This window comes from Amblyraja radiata, chromosome 33, assembly GCF_010909765.2.
Source record: "Amblyraja radiata isolate CabotCenter1 chromosome 33, sAmbRad1.1.pri, whole genome shotgun sequence".
Classification (NCBI taxonomy): domain Eukaryota; kingdom Metazoa; phylum Chordata; class Chondrichthyes; order Rajiformes; family Rajidae; genus Amblyraja; species Amblyraja radiata.
The window spans coordinates 27,767,628-27,793,761 of record NC_045988.1 but is presented as its reverse complement, the minus strand read 5'-3'; the positions used below and the strand labels follow the sequence as shown (position 1 = coordinate 27,793,761).

Below are 26,134 nucleotides of genomic sequence, written 5' to 3'. Positions count from 1 at the left end.
ATTTCCACCTGCTAACCAGTTCTCCATCCAAGTCAGCACCTCCCATGTACTTTAATATTGCACACTGCTTTCTTACTGAAACGTTGCTGACAGCCTTGTGGAAGTTCAATACTGTTCTCCACATTGATTCCATTGGTTACATCCTTATTTCAGAAATTTGTCAAGCATGATTTTTTTTTTGTAAATCCATTTCATAAGTGATTCAATTTTAATTTGTGCATTAAAACACAGCAGCAACAAAAACAAAGCAAAAGTAGATGTTACTAAAAGTAAATCAAAGGAAAATAAATGATTTTTAATATTTTATTAGACCACTCCAAATATTCAATATCTGAAGTAATTAAAAGTTCCAATGGTGCTAACTGTTAGTGGTCCAATGTACAATGACAGCTCCAATCTACACTCACAAACACAACACGAGCTGTTATATTTTACCTTTCCGGTCTGTATGTGGATTGGAAGTGCTGAACATTACTGTGGTGATACAGCTAAGGAGTAAACAGGACGGAAACTGACTACATCCAACTGGTCAAGTACCTTTCTCTGGAGAGCAGGAGTAGTTTTCTTTGGAGATGCAGCTCTGTAATATTAATATTTGATGTTGAATCCTTCTATAAATATATTGTATGCAGCTGGTGTTTGACTTTTTACATGATAACTGACAGTGAATTGCTTCCACTTTGCACAACTGTACATGTTCACAGTGGAATCAGTCATGCAACAGGTTTCGAGAGATGAGCATTCGCATCACTTCATTGGTACCTACAGGAAGCAAAAAAAATATTACTTTTACTCATCAAGACAATGAGGCTTGGTACAACATTCAGAGAATCATTCAGCAAAGAAACAGGCCCTATGGCCTAATATGTCCATGTCGACGAAGATGCCTTGTCTAAGCTAATCCCATATGCCTGCATTTTGCCCATATCCCTCAGAACTTTTCCCATCCATGTACCTGTACCACTGCCTCAATTACTCTGGGAGCTCATTCCATACACCCACCACCCTCTGAGGGAAAAAGATGCCCCTCAGGTTCCTATTAATGCTTGCCCCTTGTAGAAGAAAAAAATAAAATCCTTTCTTACTTAATTTTGATCGGAATTAAACAAGGTAACAAAAGGGAGCGTGGATGTGGCAAATGGCATCTCTCGTGGACCAGGTGCAGATGATCATGGGAATTTGGCAAAATAAGTTTCAGATGCATTATCCCTTCTAGAATTAACATTGTACCTGCTTTTCTCTTGTCTGGGAAGCCTGTTTCTCAGTGGAAAGTTACAGGATGCTTGATTACAATAGTAGATGGAGTGTCAAGCTGGGTCCCCATCACCCCACTCGTAACAAGGACTGAGTCCCACTTGTTCTCACCTTCCACCCTACCAGCCGTCACATACAACATATAATCCTCCGACGTTTTCGCCACCTCCATCCCACCATTGGCCACATCTTCCCATCTCCTCCCCTTTCTGCTTTCCGTAGAGACCTCCGTAACTCCCTGGTCAATTCATCCCTTCCCACCCAAACCACCCCCTCCCGTTGTACTTTCCCTTTCAACCGCAGGAAATGCTACACTTGTCGCTTTACCTCCCCCCTCGCCTCCATCCAAGGACCCAAGCAGTCTTTCCAGGTGAAACAGAGGTTCACCTGCACCTCCTCCAACCTCATCTATTGCATCCGCTGTTCCAGGTGTCAACTGCTATACATCGGTGAGACCAAGTGGAGGCTTGGCGATCGCTTCAACCCAACACCTCCGCTCAGTTTGCAATAACCAACCTGATCTCATAGAAACATAGAAAATAGGTGCAGGAGGAGGCCATTCGGCCCTTCGAGACAGCACCGCCATTCATTGTGATCATGGCTGATCGTCCCCAATCAATAACCCGTGCCTGCCTTCTCCCCATATCCCTTGATTCCACTGGCCCCCAGAGCTCTATCTAACTCTCTCTTAAATCCATCCAGTGATTTGGCCTCCACAGCCCTCTGTGGTAGGGAATTCCACAAATCTCCTGGTGGTTCAGCACTTCACCTCCCCCTCCCATTCCCAATCCGACCTTTCTGTCCTTGGCCTCCTCCATGGCAAGAGTGAGTCCCATCGCAAATTGGAGGAACAGCACCTGATATTTCGCTTGGGTAGTTCACACCCCAACGGTATGAACATTGACTTCTCCAATTTCAGGTAGTCCTTGCTTTCTCCTTCCTTCCCCTCCCCTTCCCAGCTCTCCCACAGCCTACTGTCTCTGCCTCTTCCTTTCATCCCCCCCCCCCCCCCCCGACATCAATCTGAAGAAGGGTCTCGACCCGAAACGTTGCCTATTCCTTCGTTCCATAGATGCTGCCTCACCCGGTGCGTTTCTCCAGCTTTTTTGTCTACCTTCGATTTTTCCACCATCTGCAGTTCTTACTTAAACACTGCCTCTGTGGCAATCGCAGCAGCTTAGAGTCACTGCCAGCATTTTACAAACGTAAGCTCAAGCTACGTTTAGCAATCCGTACAGTCTATTGGTGAGCCAACTCCATTGTGTGCTGCAAAGAGTGTAGGATCTAACAGGCCAGTATTTACAGTATCTTGTCGAAACCAGCCAAGAGCATAAGCGAACATTGCATGGCATTATATACCTGCCTCCCTAATTCCGGGTACCAGGAAAAAGCCTCCCCCTGGTTGAATAAACTCAAACAATTAACAGTGACCCCTTATTTGTTCTTTGGGATCAGGAATAATGGTCCACCCCTCTCAAAATGAAAGTGATTAAGATGGGAGACACCTCTGAGTCACACTTGACCATAGCTACTAGACCTCCAGCAGCAGCGAAGGAAATAGGAGGGATGATAAAGAGGCTGAAGGACAAACGTTCAATTCATGTTTTAAAGTTGCCAATGGAAGAAGGAGAGGTCCAGATTGACTTCTTTAATGATGCAGAAGGAAAAATCACATGGGTCAGAAAGGGATGGGGTACTATTTTTGAAAAGCAACAGCCACCTACTGAGGATCTGCCAAGGTTACCAATGGCTCTGATCAAAGTACCCTCTGACCTATGGACAAAGCATAAGAACCATGTAGGGCGAGTGCGTTCAGCCCGAACATAAAGTGACTTTAAAAAAGGCCGTCGCCCTGCCGTGTCTTTATTACAACAAGGAGTATTGGTGAAAACGCAAAGTCCGTGTAATACTTCTATTCAGCCAATCCCGAAAGTGTGGAGTCAAAATTAATATGCCGCTTTGTCCAGGGCCTTAGAGCTATTAACAAAATAGTGATCCCTATCGCCACCCTAGTACCTGACACCAATATAATTCTGTCATCCATACAAGCTTTACAGTAGTTGACCTATGTTCGGCCTTTTTCTCCATACCTCTGCACAAAGACAGCCAGTTCCTGTTTGCTTTTACCTACAAAGATCAACAATACACCTGGACTAGGCTACCCCAGGAGTATACTGAAAGCTGGCTGTATATGCAGCAGCAGTGAAAAATCACCTTGAGACATACCAATTATCGGAGAGGTCTACTTTGATCCAGTACGCTGATGATCTTTAGGTAGCCTCTGTAATAGGTCCCAATTGTAAAGAAGACTGCAATTGCTGCAACATTTGGCAAAAAGTGGGCATATAGTATCCCAGGAAAAATTGCAGTTCTGCCTGCCTAGAGTACAGTATCTGGGATTCCAGCTGCAGGAAGTTAGAAGGAGACTTGGAAAAGAAAGAACTTGGAAAAGTAGAGAACATCCCGGTCCCGAAGACAAAGGAGCACATTCTCTACTTCTTACTGGGTTACTGCAGACAATGGATCCATGACTACAGGGAACTAGATGCAGCATTGTGTTCAACCACCTTGCAGACTGAACCCTCCAGAATAGAATGGACTGCAGAAAGAGACCAGGCGTTTAGAGATCTGAAGAACTATGGTTACTGCTCTGTTTCTGGGATTGCCAAATTATAAAAAGCCCTTTCAACTCTATGTAAATGAATCAAAGGGGTTTGCAACCGGGGTCATGGCTCAAGAACATTTGGGGGGAGGGGGGGGGGAAGGAAAGACCGGTAGCCTATTATTCCATGGCTTAACCAGCAGTAGTAAACGGCACGCCAGCCTGCTTGCGAGCTGGAGCGGCGACGGCTACGATGATAGAAAAATCAATCCCCATCGTTCTTGATCAACCGTGTGTAGTGACTGTTCCTCATCTCATTATTATTTATACTTTACTATTATTTATTACTATCATTACTATCATTACTATTATTTATGCCGTTACTATTTATACGATTTATACTTGTAATACATGATATACACCAGTTAATTAACCATGTATAAATGGATATCATGTATTACATGTATAAATCGTTCTTACATTCGGGAACATGGTTAATTAACTGGTGGCATTATTTCCCTGTTCTAACGGCCTTTGTTTTAGCTGGTGATTACATCCATTCCATCCCTCCCTCACAAAGATGTGGGATTTCAATTTGAGTGCACTTGTTTGAATAGATGCAAGCGGCATGTACAGCGCCTCTCCTAGGCGCGCAATACACAAAGCCGATGACATGACACAACTGTCACACCAAAGATGGACACAAAATGCTGGAGTAACTCAGCTGAAGAGGCAGCATCTCTGGAGAGAAGAAATGGGTGGTGTTTCGGGTCGAGACCCTTCAGACGCACTCTGAAGAATGGTCGCGGCACGAAACGTCACCCATTCCTTCTCTCCAGAGATGCTGCCTGTTTTGTGCATGGGAGCTTGGGTGCGTTCCGCAAACACCGAGACGGTAATAAATAAACCGTCTGCCCCGCGGCCGGGGTGAATCACCCTGATGTGGGTGTCAAAGACCGGGGGTTGGAGGGGGGGGGGGGGGGGGGGGGGGGAGATCACCCTGGTGTGGAGGTTGGGGTCCGATGACTGTGGGACGCTCCCGCGGGTGGAGACGGAGGAGAGAGAGAAGGGGGAGAGAGAGAAGGGGGAGAGAAGGGGAGAGAGAAGGGAGAGAGGGGGAGGGGGAGAAGGGTGAGAGAGAGAAGGGGGGAGAGAGAGAGAAGGGGAGAGAGAGAAGGGGGACAGAAGGGGGAGAGGGAGAGAAAAGGGGGAGAGAGAGAGAAAAGGGAGAGAAAGAAGGGGGAGAGAGAGAAAGAGAAGGGGGAGAGAGAGAAAGAGAAGGGGGAGAGAGAGAGAGAAGGGAGAGAGAAGGGAGAGAGAGAGAAGGGAGAGAGAGAGAAGGGAGAGAGAGAGAAGGGAGAAAGAGTGGAGGAAAGAGAAGGGAGAGAGAGAAGGGAGAGAGAGAGGGGGAGAGAGAGAAGAGGGGAGAGAGAAGGGGGAGACGGGAGCGTGAGGGTCATTTTCCCACACAAGCCATAGGTGACTGGGCAATCTGAACCCAAGCACCAAGTTGAAAGGGGCCGAAGGTGCGCATCCCTCACAGCCCCCACTCTCCCACAGCCACCCTCTCTGCGGGTCGGGTGGAGCGGAGGTTTGGGACAATTATCATGCCTTCACAGTGATGTGATGGACGCGGGGGTCTGGACCAATCGATGACAAGTCACGCCCACCGGCAACGTCAAGTCTGTTATTGGACTTTTCTGTTGAGCGGCAGTCGGTCCTTTGGTCTGTAGGCGACGCCGCCTTTTCGGGTAGGTAGCGTTTAGACTGAGTGGCCATTCGGTAAGTTTGCTTTTAGTCGACGCAGCCTTTCGGTTAGTTGGCGTTTCGGCCTCGTTTCTGTTCGGTTCTTTGGCTTCGGCTTCTTGTCTGTCGGCGCCGTGTCCGCACACGTCACAAACAAACAAAGTGCTGGTGTAACTCAACGGGATGGGCAGCATCTCTGGAGGACATGGAGGATTTTACCAGCACAAGGAGATGTTAACACAGTCATCAGGACGTGGTTATGGTTGCAGAAATCAGTATCTGTTCCTCTGACTACATTATCCCGCCACATCTGTATTACTTTTCCTGTGTGATCATAGTCTTAGCTCTTACTCTAACAGTAAACATTAGCCTAAAATGCCAGAGGTGAAGTGTTAATACCCTTAGCATCAAAATATTTGAAGAAGGGCAAAGAAGGGACCTGACCCAACATGTCATCTATGCATTTCCTCCTTAGATGCTGCCTGACCCACTGAGTTCCTCCAGCACTTTATGTTTTGTTCAAGATTGCAGTATCTGCAGCTCCTTGGCACCACTTGACCAAGAATGGCTTTCTAGCGCTGGCAAAACTGTCATCAGTCAGGAAAACCCATGCACTGGCCGCAGTCACGGTCCAGAAAACGGAATGACGGAGGCAGACTGCAGGCCAAGCATTAGGGAAAGAAACAGGTCAGGGATTGATCATCTGAGGCAGGCTCAGGCCAGAGCTCATATATGTTCATTCTTTTCTCACTCTGATATTCTGTCCAAACAGCACATGATATCTCAATGAAATGAAAAGTAAACCAAGGTGTGGGCAGTGGTGCTTACCCTCTAGGATCTGATGTACCCTGATATCACGCATAAACTGCTGAACCGCATAATCCTTCAGGTAGCCGTAGCCACCGTGCATCTGCAGCGCCTGGTTACAGATCTGTGGGAGACAGGACGTTAACAACACGTGGTTTTGCTGAAGATGTACATTCATGCAGGTTGTAGTGTTGAGAGACTGCAACACAGAACAGCTATTTAGTTCAGTTACTTAAAAATCCTAAATGTGTGATAGAGAAATTAGGCACAAATGACCTGAAAATCTGACCAAAAAACACTGCAAGATTTTAAATAGTTGGTGATATAATGACTTCAGTTTCTCAGTGCAATGATCTCTAGACTGCACATCTCCTTGATATTTAGCAGGTTGTCAGGAGTTGGGAACTGGTTCCAGGGCCAGTTTCCTATCACCATTTGCATGAGATGGTGTGTTCAAAGAGGCAATAATCAGAACGGTACATCTGAGCTGAAAGACACCCATTCTTTTTTAATATTAATTAACTTCAGGGAACGGGCATTGCTGAAAAGGCGAGGATTTAATTCTCCAACTTGCCCTTGCGAAGATGCAGTCCATCTTCATGAATGGTCCCAGTCTTTTTAACGAAAGTACAGCAACTGAGTTGGTGGCTGGAGAGCTCCAAACGTCACAACCGCAATGATGAAGGAATGTTGTCAGATTTACAAGCCAGGATGGTGCACGGCTAGGAAGGAAACATGCCAGGCGTTCCCACTCCCACATATCTGTTGCCCATGTCCTTCTTGACGATAAAGATTGAGGGACTGCAGAGTGCTCATAGAATATTTTAGACAGGTATCTGTATAGCATTTTGGAGATGGTCCATATTGTGTGGTGTAGTGTGTGAATTTTAAGGTCGGAGGATATTATGCTGCTGTTCGAGCTTTATGGAATCATGGAGCGCGCAAATTGGCCTAACTTGTCCATGCTGACCAAGATGCCCTATCAACACTAGTCTCATTTGTTCACATTTGGCCAATATCCCTCTCAATCTTTCCTATCCATCCACTTGTCCAATCAATGAACAAATGGCAGGTAAAGAATAATGCAAGTGTACAATTGGACACTTTTATAATAAAGATCAAAGAAATACAATTCAACATTAACGATGCATTTTTAAATCAGACACAGGAACTAAAAGAAAAAACACAAAGTGCTGGAGGAACTCAGCAGGTCAGGCAGTATCTGTGAAGGGAATGGACAGACAATGTTTCAGGTTGGGACCCTTCTTCTGATGGAATCGAGGGAGAAACCTGGAAAAGGGAAGCAAGGGTGGGACAAAGCATGGAGAGTGATAGGTGGATACAGGCGATAGTGGAATGATTGACAGATGGGTGGAGTAAGTGACAAAGCGAGGGGTGAGAAGGAGGCAAAGGGTGCCAGATAAGGAAAGAAGAGGAGGAGTGAAATGTAAAGCTGGAGGGAGGGATAGGGGTGAAAAGGGAAAGGGTGAAAGGGGGAGGATAAAACAGAAATGAGGGACTTGGAGATGAGAGCGGTGGGAGATGAGCGTAAGAATGAGGGGAAAAGAGCAGGATGATAGGGTGGTGGGAAAAATGTGGGTGCTCCAGGATGGTTGGGGGAGGAGGAGTGGTTGGGGGAGGAAAGAGGCGTTAAAGGAGTATTACTTGAAATTGGAGAATTCGATGTTCACACATTTGGTTTGTAAACTACACAGGAACATGGTTTCTGCAGTGTGTGTGTGGCCTCACTCTGCCAATGGATGAGGAGGCCAAGGACAGAAAGGTGATGAGGAAGGGGAGTGAAAATGGTTAGCCACCGGGAGATCCAGCAGCCCTTGGCGGACCTAGCACAAGTGTTTGGCATAATGGTCACTAAGTCTATGCTTGATCTCGTTGATGTAAAGGAGGCCTCATTGGAGCATTGAAGCAGTAGATGACGTTAGAGAAGGTGCATGTCAACCTCTGTCTCACCTGGAAAGGCTGCTAGGGTTCCTGGATGGAAGTGAGAAACCGCAGGTACATCTCTTGCAGTTGGAGGGTAAAGTACTTGGGGAGGGGCGGGTTGGGTGGAAAGGGATGAGCGAGCCAAGCAGTTGCAGAGAGTGGTCTCTACTGAAAGGTGTGGGGATGAAAAGATGTGACGTGCAGCAGGATTAGTGGAAAGTGGAGGAAATATCACAGAATGATGTGTTGAATGTCGTTGCTGATGGGGTGAAAGATGAAAGGTGAAGACCAGGGAAACTCTATCCTTGTTTCCTTTGGGGGTTGGGGTAGTGAGAGTAGAACAGTGGAGAACAGAGAAGACACAGGTGAGGGTTCCATCCACAACAGGGGGGGAAACTAGATTTAGAAAGAGGACATCTTGGATGTGCTACAGTGGAGCCTCATCTAGGGAGCAGAGATGGGCAATTGAGTGAGGAAGGAGTAAGCATCATTGCAAGAGGCAGGGTGGGAGGAGATGTAGTCAAGACAACTGTGCGTGCCAGTGGAGTTTTTAGCCAGTGAAGGTGAAGACGCATCAATAGTTGGGGCTGGGGTTCACCACCATTCAGTCGTGCGCCCTTCTCACTGCTACTGTTGGGCAGGACGTACAGAGGCCTGAAGTCCCACAGCACCAGGTTCAGGAACAGCTACTTCTGTGCACCCATCAGGTTCTTGAACTGACCTGCACAACCTCTGCAAATACACAATGGATGTTTTTCTAATTGTATGGTTATACTAATTTCTAGTTTTTTTGCAGTCATTTTGCTGTCTTACATAATTTATGTATATTTGAATGTGTTGTCTGAGTCTCTGTGCCTGTGTTGTTGCTGCAGGCAAGGTTTCTCATTGTATCTGTGAATCACTGTACGTGCACATGACAATAAACACAACTTGACTATTAATCCACGTGTCCTGTTTTAATGCCAGATTTCTAGCTGCAGCCTCACCCCCAAGGGTAAATAACTGGGTAGTTGCACAAATTCACAATCCTCGAGTCCTGTTCTTCAAGTGTATGATATACAAGCTTGGACTTGAGTGTTGTTGCTTTGCTTGATTTGTCATTATCCTTGATCAGAGGTGGGGATACTCTATACTCACTGTGAAACATTCATCCGTTGCAAATAGTTTGGCCATGGCACAGAGGGCCACGGCATCCTGCCGAGCCTCCTGGAGCGCCGCTGCGGCGTTGCGTACCATCAAACGGGATGCCACCAGTCCGGTCGCCATTTCAGCCAGCTTGAACTGCAGGTACTGAAAGAAGGTAGAACATAGGAAAGGTACATATACTTCCTCTAACATCTTCAGCATCAGGTGTTCCCAATGTGGGCTCCTGACCATCGGTGAACCCAAACATAGACTTGGTAACCGGTCAGCTAGGGCCTACTGGATCTCCCAGTTGCTAACCATTTTAACTCCCCTTCCCATACTGACCTTTCTGTCCTGGGCCTCCTCCATTGGCAGAGTGAGGCCACACGCAGATTGGAGGAACAGCACATATTTCACTTGCGTAGCTTACCTGGCGGTATGAACACTGAATTTTCTCATTTTAAGTAACTTGTACTAAGATTCCCCTCCTCCCTTTCCCCAGCCCAGTAGTTTAACCTAGTTCCACAGTTCACCACGGTGTATTCCTTTTGTTATTACACCGCCTCTAGCCAACAATTAGCCTGCAAGGGAACCACCCTGCCTGAGATCATCTGTTTCTGGCCCTGATTTGTTCTGGTCTTTTCTCAGCTCCAGTTATTCCCCCCCCCACTTTAAGTTTGAAGAAGGGTCCGGACCCGAAACATCATCGATCTTTTTTCTCCAACTGCCTGGCCTGCTGAGTTACTCCAGCACTTTATGTCCATCTTTAGTATAAATTAGCATCTGCAATTCATTGTTTCTACATATAGGAAAAGTACTGTCTCTACCCCATTGAGGACATTGAACTTTATCTATGCAACTGATGTGCTACAATGCTGAGAACTATATTCTGCATTCTGTTTCTTTTCCTTTGCTCTATGTACTCTGAACTAAACTAAATGGGTGATTGTTGGTCTGCGCAGACTCGGTGGGCCGAAACGCCTGTTTCCACGCTGTATCTCTAAACTACTGTACTTGAATTTGACTTGATTATATTTATGTATGGTATATCTGTTATGTTTGAATAGCATGCAAAACAAAGTTTTCACTGTACCTGTGTTACTAATGAACTTAAACCTACAGCACATGCCCTTTGGCCCACAATGCCTGTGCTGAACATGATAGCAAGCTAAACTAATCTCCTTTGCCTGTACATAATCCATATCCCTATCCACGTGCCTATCCAAAAGCCTCTTAAACACCATCATCGTATCTGCCTCCATCACCCTTGGCCGAGTGTTCCAGGCACCGACCACTCTGTATAAAAAACGTCCCACTATCTCCATTAAACCTTGCCCCCTCAGTAAAAAGCTATGCCCTCTAGTCTTTTACATTTCCACCCAGGAAAAGAAATCTACGCTGCCTATGCCTCCCCTGATTTTATCTACTTTTATTAGGTCTCCCCTCAACATCAGGCATTCCAGAAAATACAATCTAAGTTGTCCAACCCACTCATAGCTAATACCCCTAATCCAGACGTTATTCTGGGAAACTGCATCCTTTCAAAAGTCACCACATCTTTCCTGTAATTGGGTGACCAAAATTGCAGCTTAACCATTCTTATAGAGCTTAAAGAAGTTAAACAAAGAAATGTGATACGTACTGTAGGTAGAAAGAATCCATGAAACAATAGACCGTCGTGCCTGACATTAGTAGGGAAACTATTGGAGAGAATTCTTTGAGATAGGATTTATTCCCATTTGGAGGAGAATGGGCTAATTATGGAGAGTCCGCATAGTATGTAAACAGCATGTACACAGCCCGTCGTGTCTTACTAACTTGATCAAGGTTTTTGAGGAGGTGCTGAAGGTAATCGATGAGGGTAGGGCGGTGGAGATTGTCATAGAGTGATACAGTGTGAAAACAGGCCCTTCGGCCCAACTTGCCCACACCGGCCAACAATGTCCCAGCTTCACTAGTCCCACTTGCCTGTGTTGGCCCATATCCCTCCAAACATGTCCTATCCATGTATCTGTCTAACTGTTTCTTAAACAGTGGGATAGTCACAGCCTCAACTACCTCCTCTGGCAGCTTGTTCCATACACCCACCCCCACCACCCTTTGTGTGAAAAAGTTACCCCTCAGATTCCTATTAAATCTTTTCCCCTTCAGCTTCAATCTATGTCCTCTGGTCCTCGATTCCCCTACTCTGGACAAAAGACTCTGTGCATCTACCCGATCTGTTCCTCTCATGATCTTATACACCTCTATAAGATCCCCCTGATCTTCTTGCGCTCCATGGAATAGAGACCTAGCCTACTCAATCTCTCCCTATAGCTCACACCCTCTAGTCCTAGCAACATCCCCGTAAATCTTTTCTGAACCCTTTCAAGCTTGACAATATCTTTCCTATAGCATAGTGCCCAGAACAGAATGCAATATTCTAAATGTGGTCTCACCAACGTCTTATACAACTGCAACATGACTTCCCAATTTCTATACTCAATACTCTGACTGATGAAGGCCAAAGTGCCAAAAGCCTTTTTGACCAACTTATCTACCTGTGACTCAACTTTCAAAGAACCATGCACCTGTACTCCTAGACCCCTCTGCTCCACAACACTACCCAGAGGCCTACCATTTACTGTGTAGGTCCTGCCCTTGTTCGACGTCCCGAAATACAACTCACAACTCATCAACCATTCCTCCGCCCACCTAATCAATCGATCCAGATCCTGCTGCAATCGTTCACAACCATCTTCACTATCTGCAAAACCACTAACTTTTGTATCATCAGCAAACTTGCTAATCTTGCCCTATATGTTCTCATCCAAATCATTGATGTAGATGACAAAGTAACGGGCCCGGCACCGAACCCTGAGTCACACCACTAGTCACAGGCCTCCAGTTCGAGAAGCAACCTTTCACCATCACCCTCTGCTTCCTTCTATGGAGCCACTTTGCTATCTATTCAGCTACCTTTCCTTGGATCCATGCGATCTAACCTTCCAGAGCAGCCTACTAATTGGAACCTTGTTGAATGCTTTACTGAAGTCCATGTACACAACATCTACAGCTCTGCCCTCATCGACCTTTTTGGTTACGTCTTCATAAAAATCAATCAGATTTGTGAGACGTAACCAACGTACAAAACCATGCTGACTGTCCCTAATCAGCCCTTGCACGCCCAAATGGCTGTATATCCTATCCCTCAGAACACTCTCTGGTAATTTTCCAACTTCAGATGTTAAGCTCATCGGCCTATAGTTCTCAGCATTTTCCCTGCAGCCCTCTTGAAAAGAGACATAACATTTGCCACCCTCCAGTCTTCTGGCACCTCTCCTGTATTTAAGGATGACTAGTAAATTTTAACCAGGGCTCCCGCAATTACCTCTCTAGTTTCCCGCAATGTCTTCAGGTATATCAGATCAGGCCCAGGAAATTTGTCTACCATACATGACAGACCCTTCAGTACTTCGGTAATACTGACCGCTCTCAAGACACTTCCATTAACTGCCCCAAGTTCCTCCGTCCTACTGTCTTTCTCCTCGGTAAATACAGAGGAGAAATACTCATTGAGGACCTTGCCCATTTGCTGTGGCTCCACACAGATTTTGATTCCTGAGCGGTCCCACTCTCCCTCTAGTTACCCTTTTCCCCCTTTATATGTAGATATTTATAAAATCTTTTGGGATTTTCCTTCATGCTACCCGCCAGAGCTAACACCTGGCCCCTTTTTTCCCTTCTGATCACGTTTTTCAGTTTACTCCTTAGTTCCCGAAACTCCTCCAGGGATGCACTTGATCCCTGCTGCCTATACCTGACCCATGCATCCTTCTTGTTTTTGACAGGAAGGCAGATTACTATCTAAATGGCATCAAGTTGGGAAAAGGGGAAGTACAACGGGATCTGGGGGTCCTTGTACATCAGTCTATGAAAGTAAGCATGCAGGTACAGCAGGCAGTGAAGAAAGCGAATGGCATGTTGGCCTTTATAACAAGAGGAATCGAATATAGGAGCAAAGAGGTCCTTCTGCAGTTGTACATAGCCCTAGTGAGAGCACACCTGGAGTATTGTGTACAGTTTTGGTCCCCTAATTTGAGGAAGGACATTCTTGCTATTGAGGGAGTGCAGCGTAGGGTTACAAGGTTAATTCCCGGGATGGCGGGACTGTCATATGCTGAGAGAATGGAGCAGCTGGGCTTGTACAATCTGGAGTTTAGAAGGATGAGAGGGGATCTCATTGAAACATATTAGATTGTTAATGGTTTGGATACGCTAGAGGCAGGAAACATGTTCCCGATGTTGGGGGAGTCCAGAACCAGGGCCACAGTTTAAGAATAAGGAGTAAGCCATTTAGAACGGAGACGAGGAAACACTTTTTCTCTCAGAGAGTGGTGAGTCTGTGGAATTCTCTGCCTCAGAGGGCGGAGGCCGGTTCTCTGGATGCTTTCACAAGAGAGCTAGATAGGGCTCTTAAAAATAGCGGAGTCAGGGGATATGGGAAGAAGGCAGGAACGGGGTACTGATTGGGTATGATCAGCCATGATCACATTGAATGGCGGTGCTGGCTCGAAGGGCCGAATGGCCTCCTCCTGCACCTATTGTCTATTGACAAACACCACAATTTCCCTCGTCATCCAAGCTTCCTTACCTGCTTTGCCCTTCACTCGAACAGGCACGTACATATCCTGAGCTTTCGTCAGCATAATTTTAAAAACATCCACTTGCCCGATGTTCCTTTCCGCTCAAATAACCTGCTCCAGTCAACTTGAGTGAGACCTTCTCTCATACCCTCAAAGTCGGCCTTACCCCAGTTGAGCATTTTAACACGTGGACGTTCTCCGTCCCTATCCATAACTATCTTAAACCTAATCAAACTATGGTCACTGATCCCAAAAGACTACTCCACACACAATACATGAAATTGCCCTTCTCAATTTCCCAATACTAGATCCAGTGCTGCCCTCTCAAGTGTGGGGGCCTCTACATACTGCTGAAGAAAAATCTCCTGAACACTTTCGAGGAATTGCACCCCATTTAAACCCTTCACACTATGATTTTCCAGTCAATATTGGGGAAATTAAAATCCCCTACAACACCAACCTTATTTGACCTGCAGCTGTCTGCAATCTCCTGGCATATTTGTTCTTCTAATTCCCGTTGACTATTCGGGGGTCTGTAGTACACCCCCAACAAGGTGATCATCCCTTTCTTGTTCCTCAGCTCCACCTATGTAGTCTCACGAGATGAACCGTTCGTAATGTCACCTCTGATCATTGCCGAGACATCCTCCATAACCAACAATGCAACCCCCCCCCCCTATATTTTTCCTCACCCGTCTCTCCTGAAGTTCCTGTACCCCGGAACATTGAGCTGCCAGTCCTGCCCCTCCCTGAACCATGTTTCAGTCATGGGTACAACGTCACAGACGCTCATACCTATCCACGCCCTAAACTCATCTGCCTTACCCGTCAGGCCCATTGCATTAAAATAGGTGGAGTTCAAACCAACCCTCCTCCCCCACTCTCTGCCTTTCACCTGCCTATTCTGTCCACTAACCCTTCCCAATTCATATACCAACTTCTAGCCTCTCACATGCCTCTGTCCTGTACGAGATCCCACTACCTGGATTTTAGTAAGGCATTTGATAAAGTCCCTCATGGCAGGCTGGTCCAGAAGATTAAGATGCACAGGGTTAATAGTGACTTGGTTGTCTGGATTTGGAACTGGCTTACTGCTAGAAGGCAGGAAGGATGATATTCAGGCTAGAGGTCTGTGACCATTGAGTTCCGCAGGGATCTGTGCTGGGACCTCTGTTGTTTGTGATATATGACCTGGACGTAAACACAGGTGGACAAAAAAGCTGGAGAAACACAGCGGATGAGGCAGCATCTATGGAGCAAAGAAATAGGCGACGTTTCGGGTTGACACCCTTCTTCAGACTGATGTCGGGGGGGTGGGGTGGCGGGAAAAAGAAAAGAAGAGGTTGAGACAGTAGGCTGTGGGAGAGCTGGGAAGGTGAGGGGAAGGAGGGAGAAAGCAAGGACTACCTGAAATTGGAGAAGTCAATGTTCATACCGCTGGGGTGTAAACTGCCCAAGCAAAATATGAGGTGCTGTTCCTCCAATTTGCCATGGAGGAGGCCCAGGACAGAAAGGTCAGATTCAGAATGGGAGGGGGAGTTGAAGTGCTGAGCCACCGGGAGATCAGGTTGGTTATTGCGAACTGAGCGGAGGTGTTGGGCGTAGCGATCGGCAAGCCTACGCTTGGTCTCACCGATGTAGAGCAGCTGACATCTAGAGCAGCGGATGCAATAGATGAGGTTGGAGGTGGTGCAGGTGAATCTCTGCCTCACCTGGAAAGACTGCTTGGGTCCTTGGATGGAGTTGAGGGGGGAGGTGAAGCGACCAGTGTAGCATTTCCTGCGGTTGCAAGGGAAAGTACTAGGGGAGAGGGTGGTTAGGTTGGGAAGGGACAAATTGACCAGGGAGTTACAGAGGGAATGGTCTCTGCGGAAAGCAGAAAGGGGAGGAGATGGGAAGATGTGGCCATTGGTGGGATCCCGTTAGACATGGCGAAAATGTCGCAGGATTATATGTTGTATGTGACGGCTGATAGGGTGGAAGGTGAGGACAAGGGGGACTCTGTCTTTGTTACGAGTGGGGGGATGGGGAGTGAGAGCGGAGCTACGGGATATAGAAGAGACCCCGGTGAGAGCCTCATCTATAGTAGAAGAGGGAACCCCCGTTCCCTAAAGAATGAGGACATCTCTGATACCCTGTTTGGAACATCTCATCCTGGGTGCAGATGTGGCGTAGACGGAGGAATTGAGAGTAGGGGATAGAGTCCTTACAGGAAGCAGGGTGGGAGGAAGTGTAGTCCAGATAGCTATGGGAGTCAGTGGGTTTGTAGTAGATGTCGGTCAGTAGTCTGTTACCTGCGATGGAGATGGTGAAGTCTCGAAACGGTAGGGAGTTGTCGGAAATGGTCCAGGTGAATTTGAGTGCCGGATGGAAGTTGAGGTGTTGCAATCTGGACTACAATTCTTCCCACCCTGCTTCCTGTAAGGACTCCATTCCCTACTCCCAATTCCTCCGTCTACGTTTGATCAGCACTTAGGATGAGGTGTTCCACAACAGGGCATCGGAGATGTCCTTATTCTTCAGGGAACGGGGGGTTCCTCTCTTCTACCATAGATGAGGCTCTCACCAGGATCTCTTCTATACCCCGTAACTCTGCTCTCACTCCCCATCCCCCACTCGTAACAAGGGCAGAGTCCCCCTTGTCCTCACCTTCCACCGTACTCGCCGTCACATACAACAAATGACATTTTCGCCACCTCCAACGTGATCCCACCACTGGCCACATCTTCCCATCTCCTCCCCTGTCTGCTTTCCGCAAAGACCGCTCCCTCCGTAACTCCCTGGTTAATTTGTCCCTTCCCACCTGAACCACCCCCTCTCTGGGCACTTTCCCTTACAATCGCAAGAAATGCTATACCCTGTACTTGTCAATTTACCTCCCCCCTTGACTCCATTCAAGGACCCAAGCAGTCTTTCCAGGTGCGGCAGAGGTTCACCTGCACCTCCACCAACCTCATCTATTGCATCCGCTGCTCTAGATGTCAGTTGCTCTACATCGGTGAGACCAAGCGTAGGCTTGGCGATCGCTTCGCCGAACACCTCTGCACGGTTCGCAATAACCGGCCTGATCTCCCGGTGGCTCACCTCTTCAACTCCCCCTCCCATTCTGAGTCCGACCTTTCTGTCCTGGGCCTCCTCCATGGCCAGAGTGAGGCTCACTGTAAATTAGAGGAGCAGCACCTCATATTTCGTTTGGGCAGTCTGCACCCCAGCGGTATGAACATTGACTTCTCTAATTTCAGATAGTCCCCACTTTCTCCTCCCCTTCTCAGCTCTCCCTCAGCCCACTGGCTCCTCCTCTTCCTTTCTTCTTCCCACCTCTTTCACCCTCACATTAGTCTGAAGAAGGGTTTCAACACGAATCTTTGCCTATTTCCTTCGCTCCATAGATGCTGCCTCACCCGCTGAGTTTCTCCAGCATTTTTGTCTGCCTTCGATTGTCCTGCATCTGCAGTTCCTTCTTAAACAATCACCATGGGTCCTGCTTCTCCATGGTCATTCCGTTCCAGAGTCTATTTGACTTTAAAGGTCCAAAGGCATACAGGTTTGTCTGTTAATTAACTTCAGTACAATTGTCCCTAGTGTGTAGGATAGTGTCAGTGTGATCGCTGGTTGGATATCCATAGAGCCTGTTTCCCTGCTGCATTTCGTGGGGAGAACGAATTAACCCCCAATGGACAGCACCCGCGATCACGATCGAACCTGGGTTGCCCGGCTGTTCGGTTTATTTTGTCCTTCCTGATTCTTCCTACCGAAATGCATCTTTCATACTTCTGTGTTAATTTGTTTCTATCATGCTAGATGAATGAGTGAGGAGATAACAAGAGTATGATGTGAACTTGTCATTTTGCCAGAAAAATAAAAAAGCAGATTTTTTAAAGTGGTGAAAGATCGTTAAGAGTTGATGTCCAGTGGGACCTGGACGTGCTTGTACATCGCTCGGGTGCAGCAGGAAAGGTGACAGCGTGCGGTCTCTGTGACACTGGCTAGAATATTGTTCACAGGCCTGGTCCGCATACGCAGGGAAGGATATCTGCAGCTCGAGGGAGTACGGGGAAGCTACTACAGACTGACTGTGTGGTTTGGAGATGGGAGGAGGGGATGGCTGAATATCCTGTGGGGGAAGAATAAACAATGTAAGTCTTTCATCTCTACAATTTACAAGAGCTAGATCTCTTTGAAACAAGAGGTTCTTTTAGGATAGACAAAAATGCTGGAGAAACTCAGCGGGTGAGGCAGCATCTATGGAGCGAAGGAAATAGGCAACGTTTCGGGTCGAAACCCTTCTTCAGACCTCAAGGTATGCCTACTTTGAAGACTGCCTCACCCGCTGGGTTTCTCCAGCATTTTTGTCTACCCTCGATTTTCCAGCATATGCAGTTCCTTCTTAAACAGGTTCTTTCAGGAGTTGACAGGGTTAAGTGTTTGGAACCAGATGCTTCCGCTAGTGGGATAGTTAACAAACAAGGGGAGCCGACGACAAAATAATGGACTGGCCATCTAAAACCGAGGTGTGTAAAAATTACTTGCAGAGGTTTTAAATCTCTCTAATTCTCTGTCCCCAAGGGTGAAGAGTCATGCAGCAAAGATAGAGGCCCTTCACCCCAACGCATCCATTCTGGCCAAGATGTCTATTTCAGCTCGTCCCATCAGCCTACGTTTGGCCCATATCCCACTAAACCTTTCCTCTGGCATCCCTTCCATATGCCCACCGCTCTCTGGGTGAAAATGTTGCCTCTCAAGTCTTTTTTAAGTCTTTCCCTTCTCACCTAAATTCTATATCTTCTGATTTTAAATTCCCCTAACCTGGCTTATCCAGTCTGTTCTTGTAACCAAGCCATTCAGTCCAACTAACATTCTTGTGTATATTTTCTGCTCTCTTTCTAGTTAATAGAGTCATGGTCATACAGCATGGAAACAGGCCCTTCGGCCTAACTCATCCATACTGACCAAGACGTCCCATCTAAGCTAGTCATATTTACCTGCCTTTGGCCAATAGCCTCTAAAGGCATTCTTCATACAGTGACACATGAAATTACAGATGTTGAAATCTTGAGCAAAGCACAAAGTGCTGGAGTAACTCAGCAGGTCAGGCATCCCTTCCATATGCCCACCGCTCTCTGGGTGAAAATGTTGCCTCTCAAGTCTTTTTTAAGTCTTTCCCTTCTCACTTAAATTCTATATCTTCTGATTTTAAATTCCCCTAACCTGGCTTATCCAGTCTGTTTTCTTTCTTCCTTTTTGGAATGAAATGATCGCAAGCCAGTCCGCCGCTCAGTGTGATAACGTCTTCTGTCCCGACAGCTTCTAAGTGGGTGAACCTGTTCACAAGAGGTACAACACCCGGGGACGTTTGCATTACATGTTTCCCTCCATTTCTCACCGTCACCCACCAGAGTCATACAGTTCAATGATGCTAATGTGGCCATGCCAATAATTGTTCCTATCTATACATAGGCACTTGAGTCATAAATACCAGATAAATAACATGCCAGCACGCTGCTAGATAAATAACAACCCTCAATAACACCGTGGTGGGGGGGGGGGGGTCACACCTGATGGGATCATCCACACAAATACCATGGCTCCAAGAGCGTTTCTGCTTTGATCAAGATTCTAGCATCTGCAGTTCCAGTGTCTCAATGCTTACGTGGAACACTCGAGTGGAATGAGAAATATGAGAGGAAAAAGATAGGTGGACTTGGACTGTGGGCTTAAGTGTTGTCATGATGGGACAAAGAATAAATGAGGAAATCTCAAAGGCTTGAAAGAAGGGAGTTGCTGATGTGGATGACTTCCTCCTGAATGTTTATTGGATGAATCAAACTGGCAAGGGTACCATGGTGGAGGAATTTGTGCAGTGCCTTCAGGATTATTTCTCAGAGCAGTTCTTGCAGAACCCACCTGGGAGCAGACTCTTAGATTTAGTCATATGTGACAGTCAATAAGTGATTTTTCTTTAGTTCAGTGTACAGATAGTGCATGGAAACAGGCCCTCCAGCCCACTGGGTCCCACTAGCTCTATGTTATCCCACTTGCTCATCCGCTGCCTACAGACTGGCGGCAATTTACAGAGGACAATTAACCTGCAAACCAGTAGGTTGTCCTGTCAAGGATGGCTAAATAAGTTGAACCTGGATTCTTTGGCGTTTTTGATGTTGGGCAGCGCAACCTACGTTCGCAGCGGCCTCTCCGTCTTTTTTTAATTTTTGTACCGTTGAATGTATAGTTGTAGTGGTTTTTATATTGTTTTTAGCTGTGTACATGTGGGGGGCGGGGGAAACTTTTAAAATCTCTTCACTGTACGGGGACCCGACCTTTTCCCTGTCGGGTCTCCGTTGTCGTTGGGGCCTAGCACCGTGGAGTGGCCTCCAACCGGAACGACCTGGGGGCTCCAGTCGCGGAGCCTGCGGACTTAACATCGTGGGGCTGGCCAGCTTTGGAGCGTGGAGAGCTGTGGTGGCACGCGGCTGCGACCCGACTCCGGAGCTCGGAGGGAGACCGCTTTTCGGATCTCCCGCAACGGCAGCTTCTCCCGCCCGAGTTGTAGGGTTGAAAATGACCCGGAGCAGGGCCTTACATCGCCCGGCACGGCTTTAACGGCCGCGGGACTTGCCATCACCCGCCGGGGGCTCCAACATTAAGACCTGGAGCGGGGCCTTACATCACCTGGCGTGGGACTTGCCATTGCCCGCCTGGGGCACCAACATTAACATTAAGACCCGGAGCGGGGCCTTACATCGCCCGGCGCGGCCTTAAGGGCCGCGGGACTTGCCATCGCCGCCGGGGGCTTTAACATCGGGAGAAGAATGGAACACGGGAGAGACAAGACTTTGCCTTCCATCACAGTGAGGAGGAGATTCACTGTGATGGATGTTTGTGTAAATCGTGTTGGTTGTGTGTCTTGGTTCTTTTCTTGTTGTATGACTGCAGAAATCAAATTTTTTTTTTGCTAGAGATATTTAAGGAAGATCAGGGAACTGAGAGCTACGTGAATTGGTGAGAGGCCTGGGGCAGATCAGCCATGATCAAGATGAATGCACACCCTAGATAAGACACAAAATGCTGGAGTAACTCAGCGGGGCAGGCAGCATATCTGGAGAGAAGCAATGGGTGACGTTTCGGGTCGAGACCCTTCTTCGGACATCAGAATGCACTCCCTGATGGACACCCTCAAAACTGGCCTTCCCAATCCTAAGTAATCAGCTAGGTTATAAATTAAAACCTCTCTTTGTTGTAAAAAATTTTTTTTCTAATATTTAATAAATTCCAGTCCTTTGACCCCCATGAGACTGTCACATAGTGATTTAATGTGGGATCACACTCACATCCCAATGGCACAATTCCATGTTCTCTCTCCCCACCAAGGATGGATGAGTAATGTAGCTATGTACTATTAATGCCATGATAGAAATACAGTGATTGTGTTGCCTGCACGTAAAACCTGCTTCATTATGAGTCGTGGGAGATTATATATTTTGATGGCTATTCCTCCTAATTTTGATGCTTTTGTGAGTGAGAGAAATGGGGTACAAACTCTGCCTCCCCAGTTCCATAATATTACGACCTTTTGTGCTGTGTTACCTTTCCTGATGACTCAAACCAATTGTTACACTTGCGACTCCTCCATCCAAAGCCATAAAATCTCTGAAATGTTCACCCTGAACATCACAGACCCTCACAGATGTCCCTAGCACCTGGAATAATGCACACACGTTTCCAAGCATTGGTTCTCCATACCTTGGCATCTATGGAGGCGAAAAGGACAGGTGGCACTTTTGTCCAGATTAAAAGATGACAAGGAACCATTGGATGTGAATAATCTAGACTTTAATCCTCAATAGAGTGCTGACCTTGTGCGCTGTCTGCGTGGAGGTTGCACATTCTCCCTGTGACCACATGGGTTTCCTCTGGGTGCTCTGGTTTCCTCCCACATCCCAAACATGTGTGAGTTTTTAGATTAATTGGTCACGGTAAGAAGGGAGAGGATGAGACTGTGGGATAACATGAAAGTACTGTGAATAAGTAATCGGTGGTTGGCGTGGACTAGGTGGGACGAAGAGCTTGTTTCCCTGCTCTAGCTCTAAACTCGCTAATGCACCCCGACAGGAAGAGACTCCATACCTGACTGTTGGCAAGAGGTTCCCCAAATTGCTTGCGGACTTTTAGGTGATCTCGAGCTAGAAGAATAGAAGCATAGGCCGCACCCAATGAGCATGAAGCTGCAAAGATCACAAAGGCAGTGTTAGAAATGGTTGAACCAAATGTTAAACAAAGACACACATATAGAGATTTGCAGCTCCCGTTTGAAATGATGGTCTATAAGGATGGAATCAATAAGGCTTTTCAGGAGGGAACATAATCGCCACTTGAGTCAAAGATACTGTCATTGAGAGACACAAAGTGGAAACAGGTACTTTGGCCCATCAAGTCCGTTAAATACAAATTGGAGGAACAGCATCTCATATTTCGCTTGGGCAGCTTACAGCCCAGTGGTATGACTATTGATGTCACTAACATCAAGTAACCCCAGCATTCCCTCACTCTCTATCCCTCCCCCACCCAAGTCACACCAGCTTCTCGTTTTCACCCGACAAACAGCTAACAATGGCCTGATCCTTTTTGTCATACTTTTTTGCATATCTTTCATTCATTCTACATCATCGTCTATATCTCTCATTTCCTTTATTCTTAACTAGTCTGAAAAAAGGTCTCGACCCGAAACGTCACTCATTCCTTCTCTCCACAGATGCTGCCTGTCCCGCTGAGTTACTCCAACTTTTTGCGTCTCTCTTTAGTCCATGCTTACCATCAACCACTTATTTACAAATCACACATGAATCCCATGTTTTTATTCCTCCCCAGATTCTCATCAACCCCTCCCCTCCCCCCAGATTCCGCCACTCATCTACACAACTCAAATTTCAATATACCAATGTGTATGTGACAATAAATGTCCTTTGTCCAACAGAGGCAATTTACAGGGTCCAATCAACCAACCTTGGAACTAATTTTACTGCAGAGAACAGCCACAGTTAAGTAGGTGTTAACACTAAGTAAGCTTTTATGATGAAATTGAGGCTCTGGTCAGGAAAAAGGAGGCATAGGCCAGGTATATGGAGCTGGGAACAAGTGTATCCCTGGAGGGGTTTTGGAAACTAAGGTGTATACTTAGGAAGGAAATTAGGAGAGCAAAAAGGAGATAAGAGATAATATAAAGGAAAATCCACATATAACGTTATGAGATAATATTAAGGAAAATCTAAAGAGATTTTATGTACAGAAGGAAAAGAATGTGACTAGGGCGAGATTAGGGTCCCCATCTCCGTGTTGAACCACAAGAGATTGGCCAGATCCACAATGAGTATTTCGCATCTGTTTTTACTGTGGAGGAAGACTAGGAAATGGGAGACTTAATAAAGAATACTTGAGGATAGTCCGTATTAAGGTCGACGAGATACTGAAGGGCCTAAGGCATCTGGAGGTAGATAAATCTCCTAGTCCTGATCAAATATATCCAAGTACAGCTGGTGAAGAAATTGTCGGCTTCCTTGCTGATACACAGCCCTCCATAATGTTTGGGACAAAAATCCATCAATTATTTATTTGCCTCTGTACTCCACAATTTGAGATTTGTAATAGAAAAAAAATCACATGTGGTTAAAGTGCACATTGTCAGATTTTATTAAAAACCATTTTTATACATTTTGGTTTCATCATGTAGAAATTACAGCTGTGTTTATACATAGCCCCCCCCATTTCAGGGCACCATAATGTTTGGGACACATGGCTTCACAGGCGTTTGTAATTGCTCAGGTGTGTTTAATTGCCTCCTTAATAATAGAGAGCTCTCAGCACCTAATTTTTCCTCCAGTCTTTTCATCACCTTTGGAAACTTTTATTGCTGTTTATCAACATGAGGACCAACGTTGTGCCAATGAAAGTCAAAGAAGCCATTATGAGACTGAGAAACAAGAATAAAACTGTTACAGCAGCCAAACCATAGGCTTACCAAAATCAACGGTTTGGAACATCATTAAGAAGAAAGAGAGCACAGGTGAGCTTACTAATCGTAAAGGGACTGGCAGGACAAAGAAGACCTCCACAGCTGATGCACAAGAATTCTCTCTATAATAAAGAAAAATCACCAAGCACCTGTCAGACATATCAGAAACATTCTTCAGGCATCAGGTGTGGATTTGTCAATGACCACTGTCCGCAGAAGACTTCATGAACAGAAATACAGAGGCTACACGGCAAAATGCAAACCACTGGTTAGCCGCAAAAATAGGATGGCCAGGTTACAGTTTGCCAAGAAGTGCTTAAAAGAGCAACCACAGTTCTGGAAAAAGGTCTTGTGGACAGATGAGATGAAGTTTAACTTGTATTAGAGTGATGGCAAGAGCAAAGTATGGAGGAGAGAAGGAACTGCCCAAGATCCAAAGCATATCCCCTCATCTGTGAAACACAGTGGTGGGGGTGTTATGGCCTGGGCATGTATGGCTGCTGAAGGTACTGGCTCACTTTTCTTCATTGATGATACAACTGCTGATGGTAGTAGCATAATGAATTCTGAAGTGTATAGACACATCCTATCTGCTCAAGTTCAAACAAATGCCGCAAAACTCATTGTTCAAGAAGGAACTGCAGATGCTGGAAGATTGAAGGTACACAAAAATGCTGGAGAAACTCAGCGGGTGCAGCAGCATCTATGGAGCGAAGGAAATAGGCGACGTTTCGGGCCGAAACCCTTCTTCAGACTGATGGGGGGTGGGGGGGAGAAGGAAGGAAAAAGGGAGGAGGAGGAGCCCGAGTGCGGGGAGATGGGAGGAGACAGCTCGAGGGTTAAGGAAGGGGAGGAGACAGCAAGGGCTAGCAAAACTGGGAGAATTCAACGTTCATGCCATCCGGACGCAAGCAACCCAGGCGGAATATGAGGTGCTGCTCCTCCATTGCCAGAGTGAGCAACACCGGAAATTGGAGGAACAGCATCTCATATTCCACCTGGGTTGCTTGCGTCCGGATGGCATGAACGTTGAATTCTCCCAGTTTTGCTAGCCCTTGCTGTCTCCTCCCCTTCCTTAACCCTCGAGCTGTCTCCTCCGAGTAGCATGATAGGCTACTCTGGAAGCTCTGCATGGTGATCGCATAGGATCTGGGGAACGATAGCCGATTGGACAGAGAATCGGCATCATGGAAGGAAGCAGTGGGTGTTGGTGGAAGGTTGTTTTTTTGGACTGGGTGTCTCGTGGTGTGTCTAAGGGATCAATGCTGGGCCCATTGCTGTATGTGGTTTATATCAACGATGTGGATAAGAATGTGGAAGGCAGCATTAGTAAGATAGTGGATGACATTAAAGTGGGTAGTATTGTATATAGCAAAGAAGGTTATCTCCATTTGCAGCACGATGTTGATTAGTTGGGCAAATGGCCTGAGGAATGGTTAATGGATTAAATGCATATGTGCAACGTGATGCATTTTGGGAAGTTAAACCAGGGAGGACCTACACTGCAAATGGCATGGCTCTGGGGAATGTTGTAGAGCAGAGGGATCTAGGAGTGCAGATACATTGTTCCTTGAAAGTTGCGCTACAGGTAGATAGGCTCAAGTAGGCGCTACTGGTAGATGGTCAAAAAGGCTTTTGGTACATTGGCCATCAGTCAGGATGCACTGCAGAACCAACCCTGTCTCTGTACACTGCAGAACCAACCCTGTCTCTGTACACTCCAGAACCAACACTGTCTCTGTACACTCCAGAACCAACACGGTCTCTGTACACTCCAGAACCAACACTGTCTCTGTACACTGCAGAACCAACCCTGTCTCTGTACACTCCAGAACCAACACGGTCTCTGTACACTCCAGAACCAACACTGTCTCTGTACACTCCAGAACCAAACCTGTCTCTGTACACTCCAGAACCAACACTGTCTCTGCACACTCCAGAACCAACACTGTCTCTGTACACTCCAGAACCAAGCCTGTCTCTGTATACTCCAGAACCACAGAAAGCACCAAACCTCAGATGTCC

At 46.6% G+C, this 26,134-nt stretch overlaps 1 protein-coding gene across 2 annotated transcripts in view; it reads right to left on the bottom strand.

Moving 5' to 3' along the window:
* Positions 1-287: 287 nt before the first annotated feature.
* Positions 288-26,134, bottom strand: part of acad8 (acyl-CoA dehydrogenase family member 8) — an 85,332-nt gene continuing 59,485 nt past the window's right edge. The window contains exons 8-11 of one of the 2 annotated variants that reach the window (XM_033049849.1): positions 22,228-22,325; positions 9,491-9,643; positions 6,431-6,533; positions 288-762 (exon numbers count right to left, since the gene is read on the bottom strand). In XM_033049849.1, coding sequence (XP_032905740.1) covers positions 710-762; positions 6,431-6,533; positions 9,491-9,643; positions 22,228-22,325 — 407 coding nt within the window. In that variant the 3' untranslated portion in view covers positions 288-709. The remainder of the gene's footprint in view (positions 763-6,430; positions 6,534-9,490; positions 9,644-22,227; positions 22,326-26,134) is intronic. The other variant, XM_033049850.1, reaches the window with a different exon arrangement.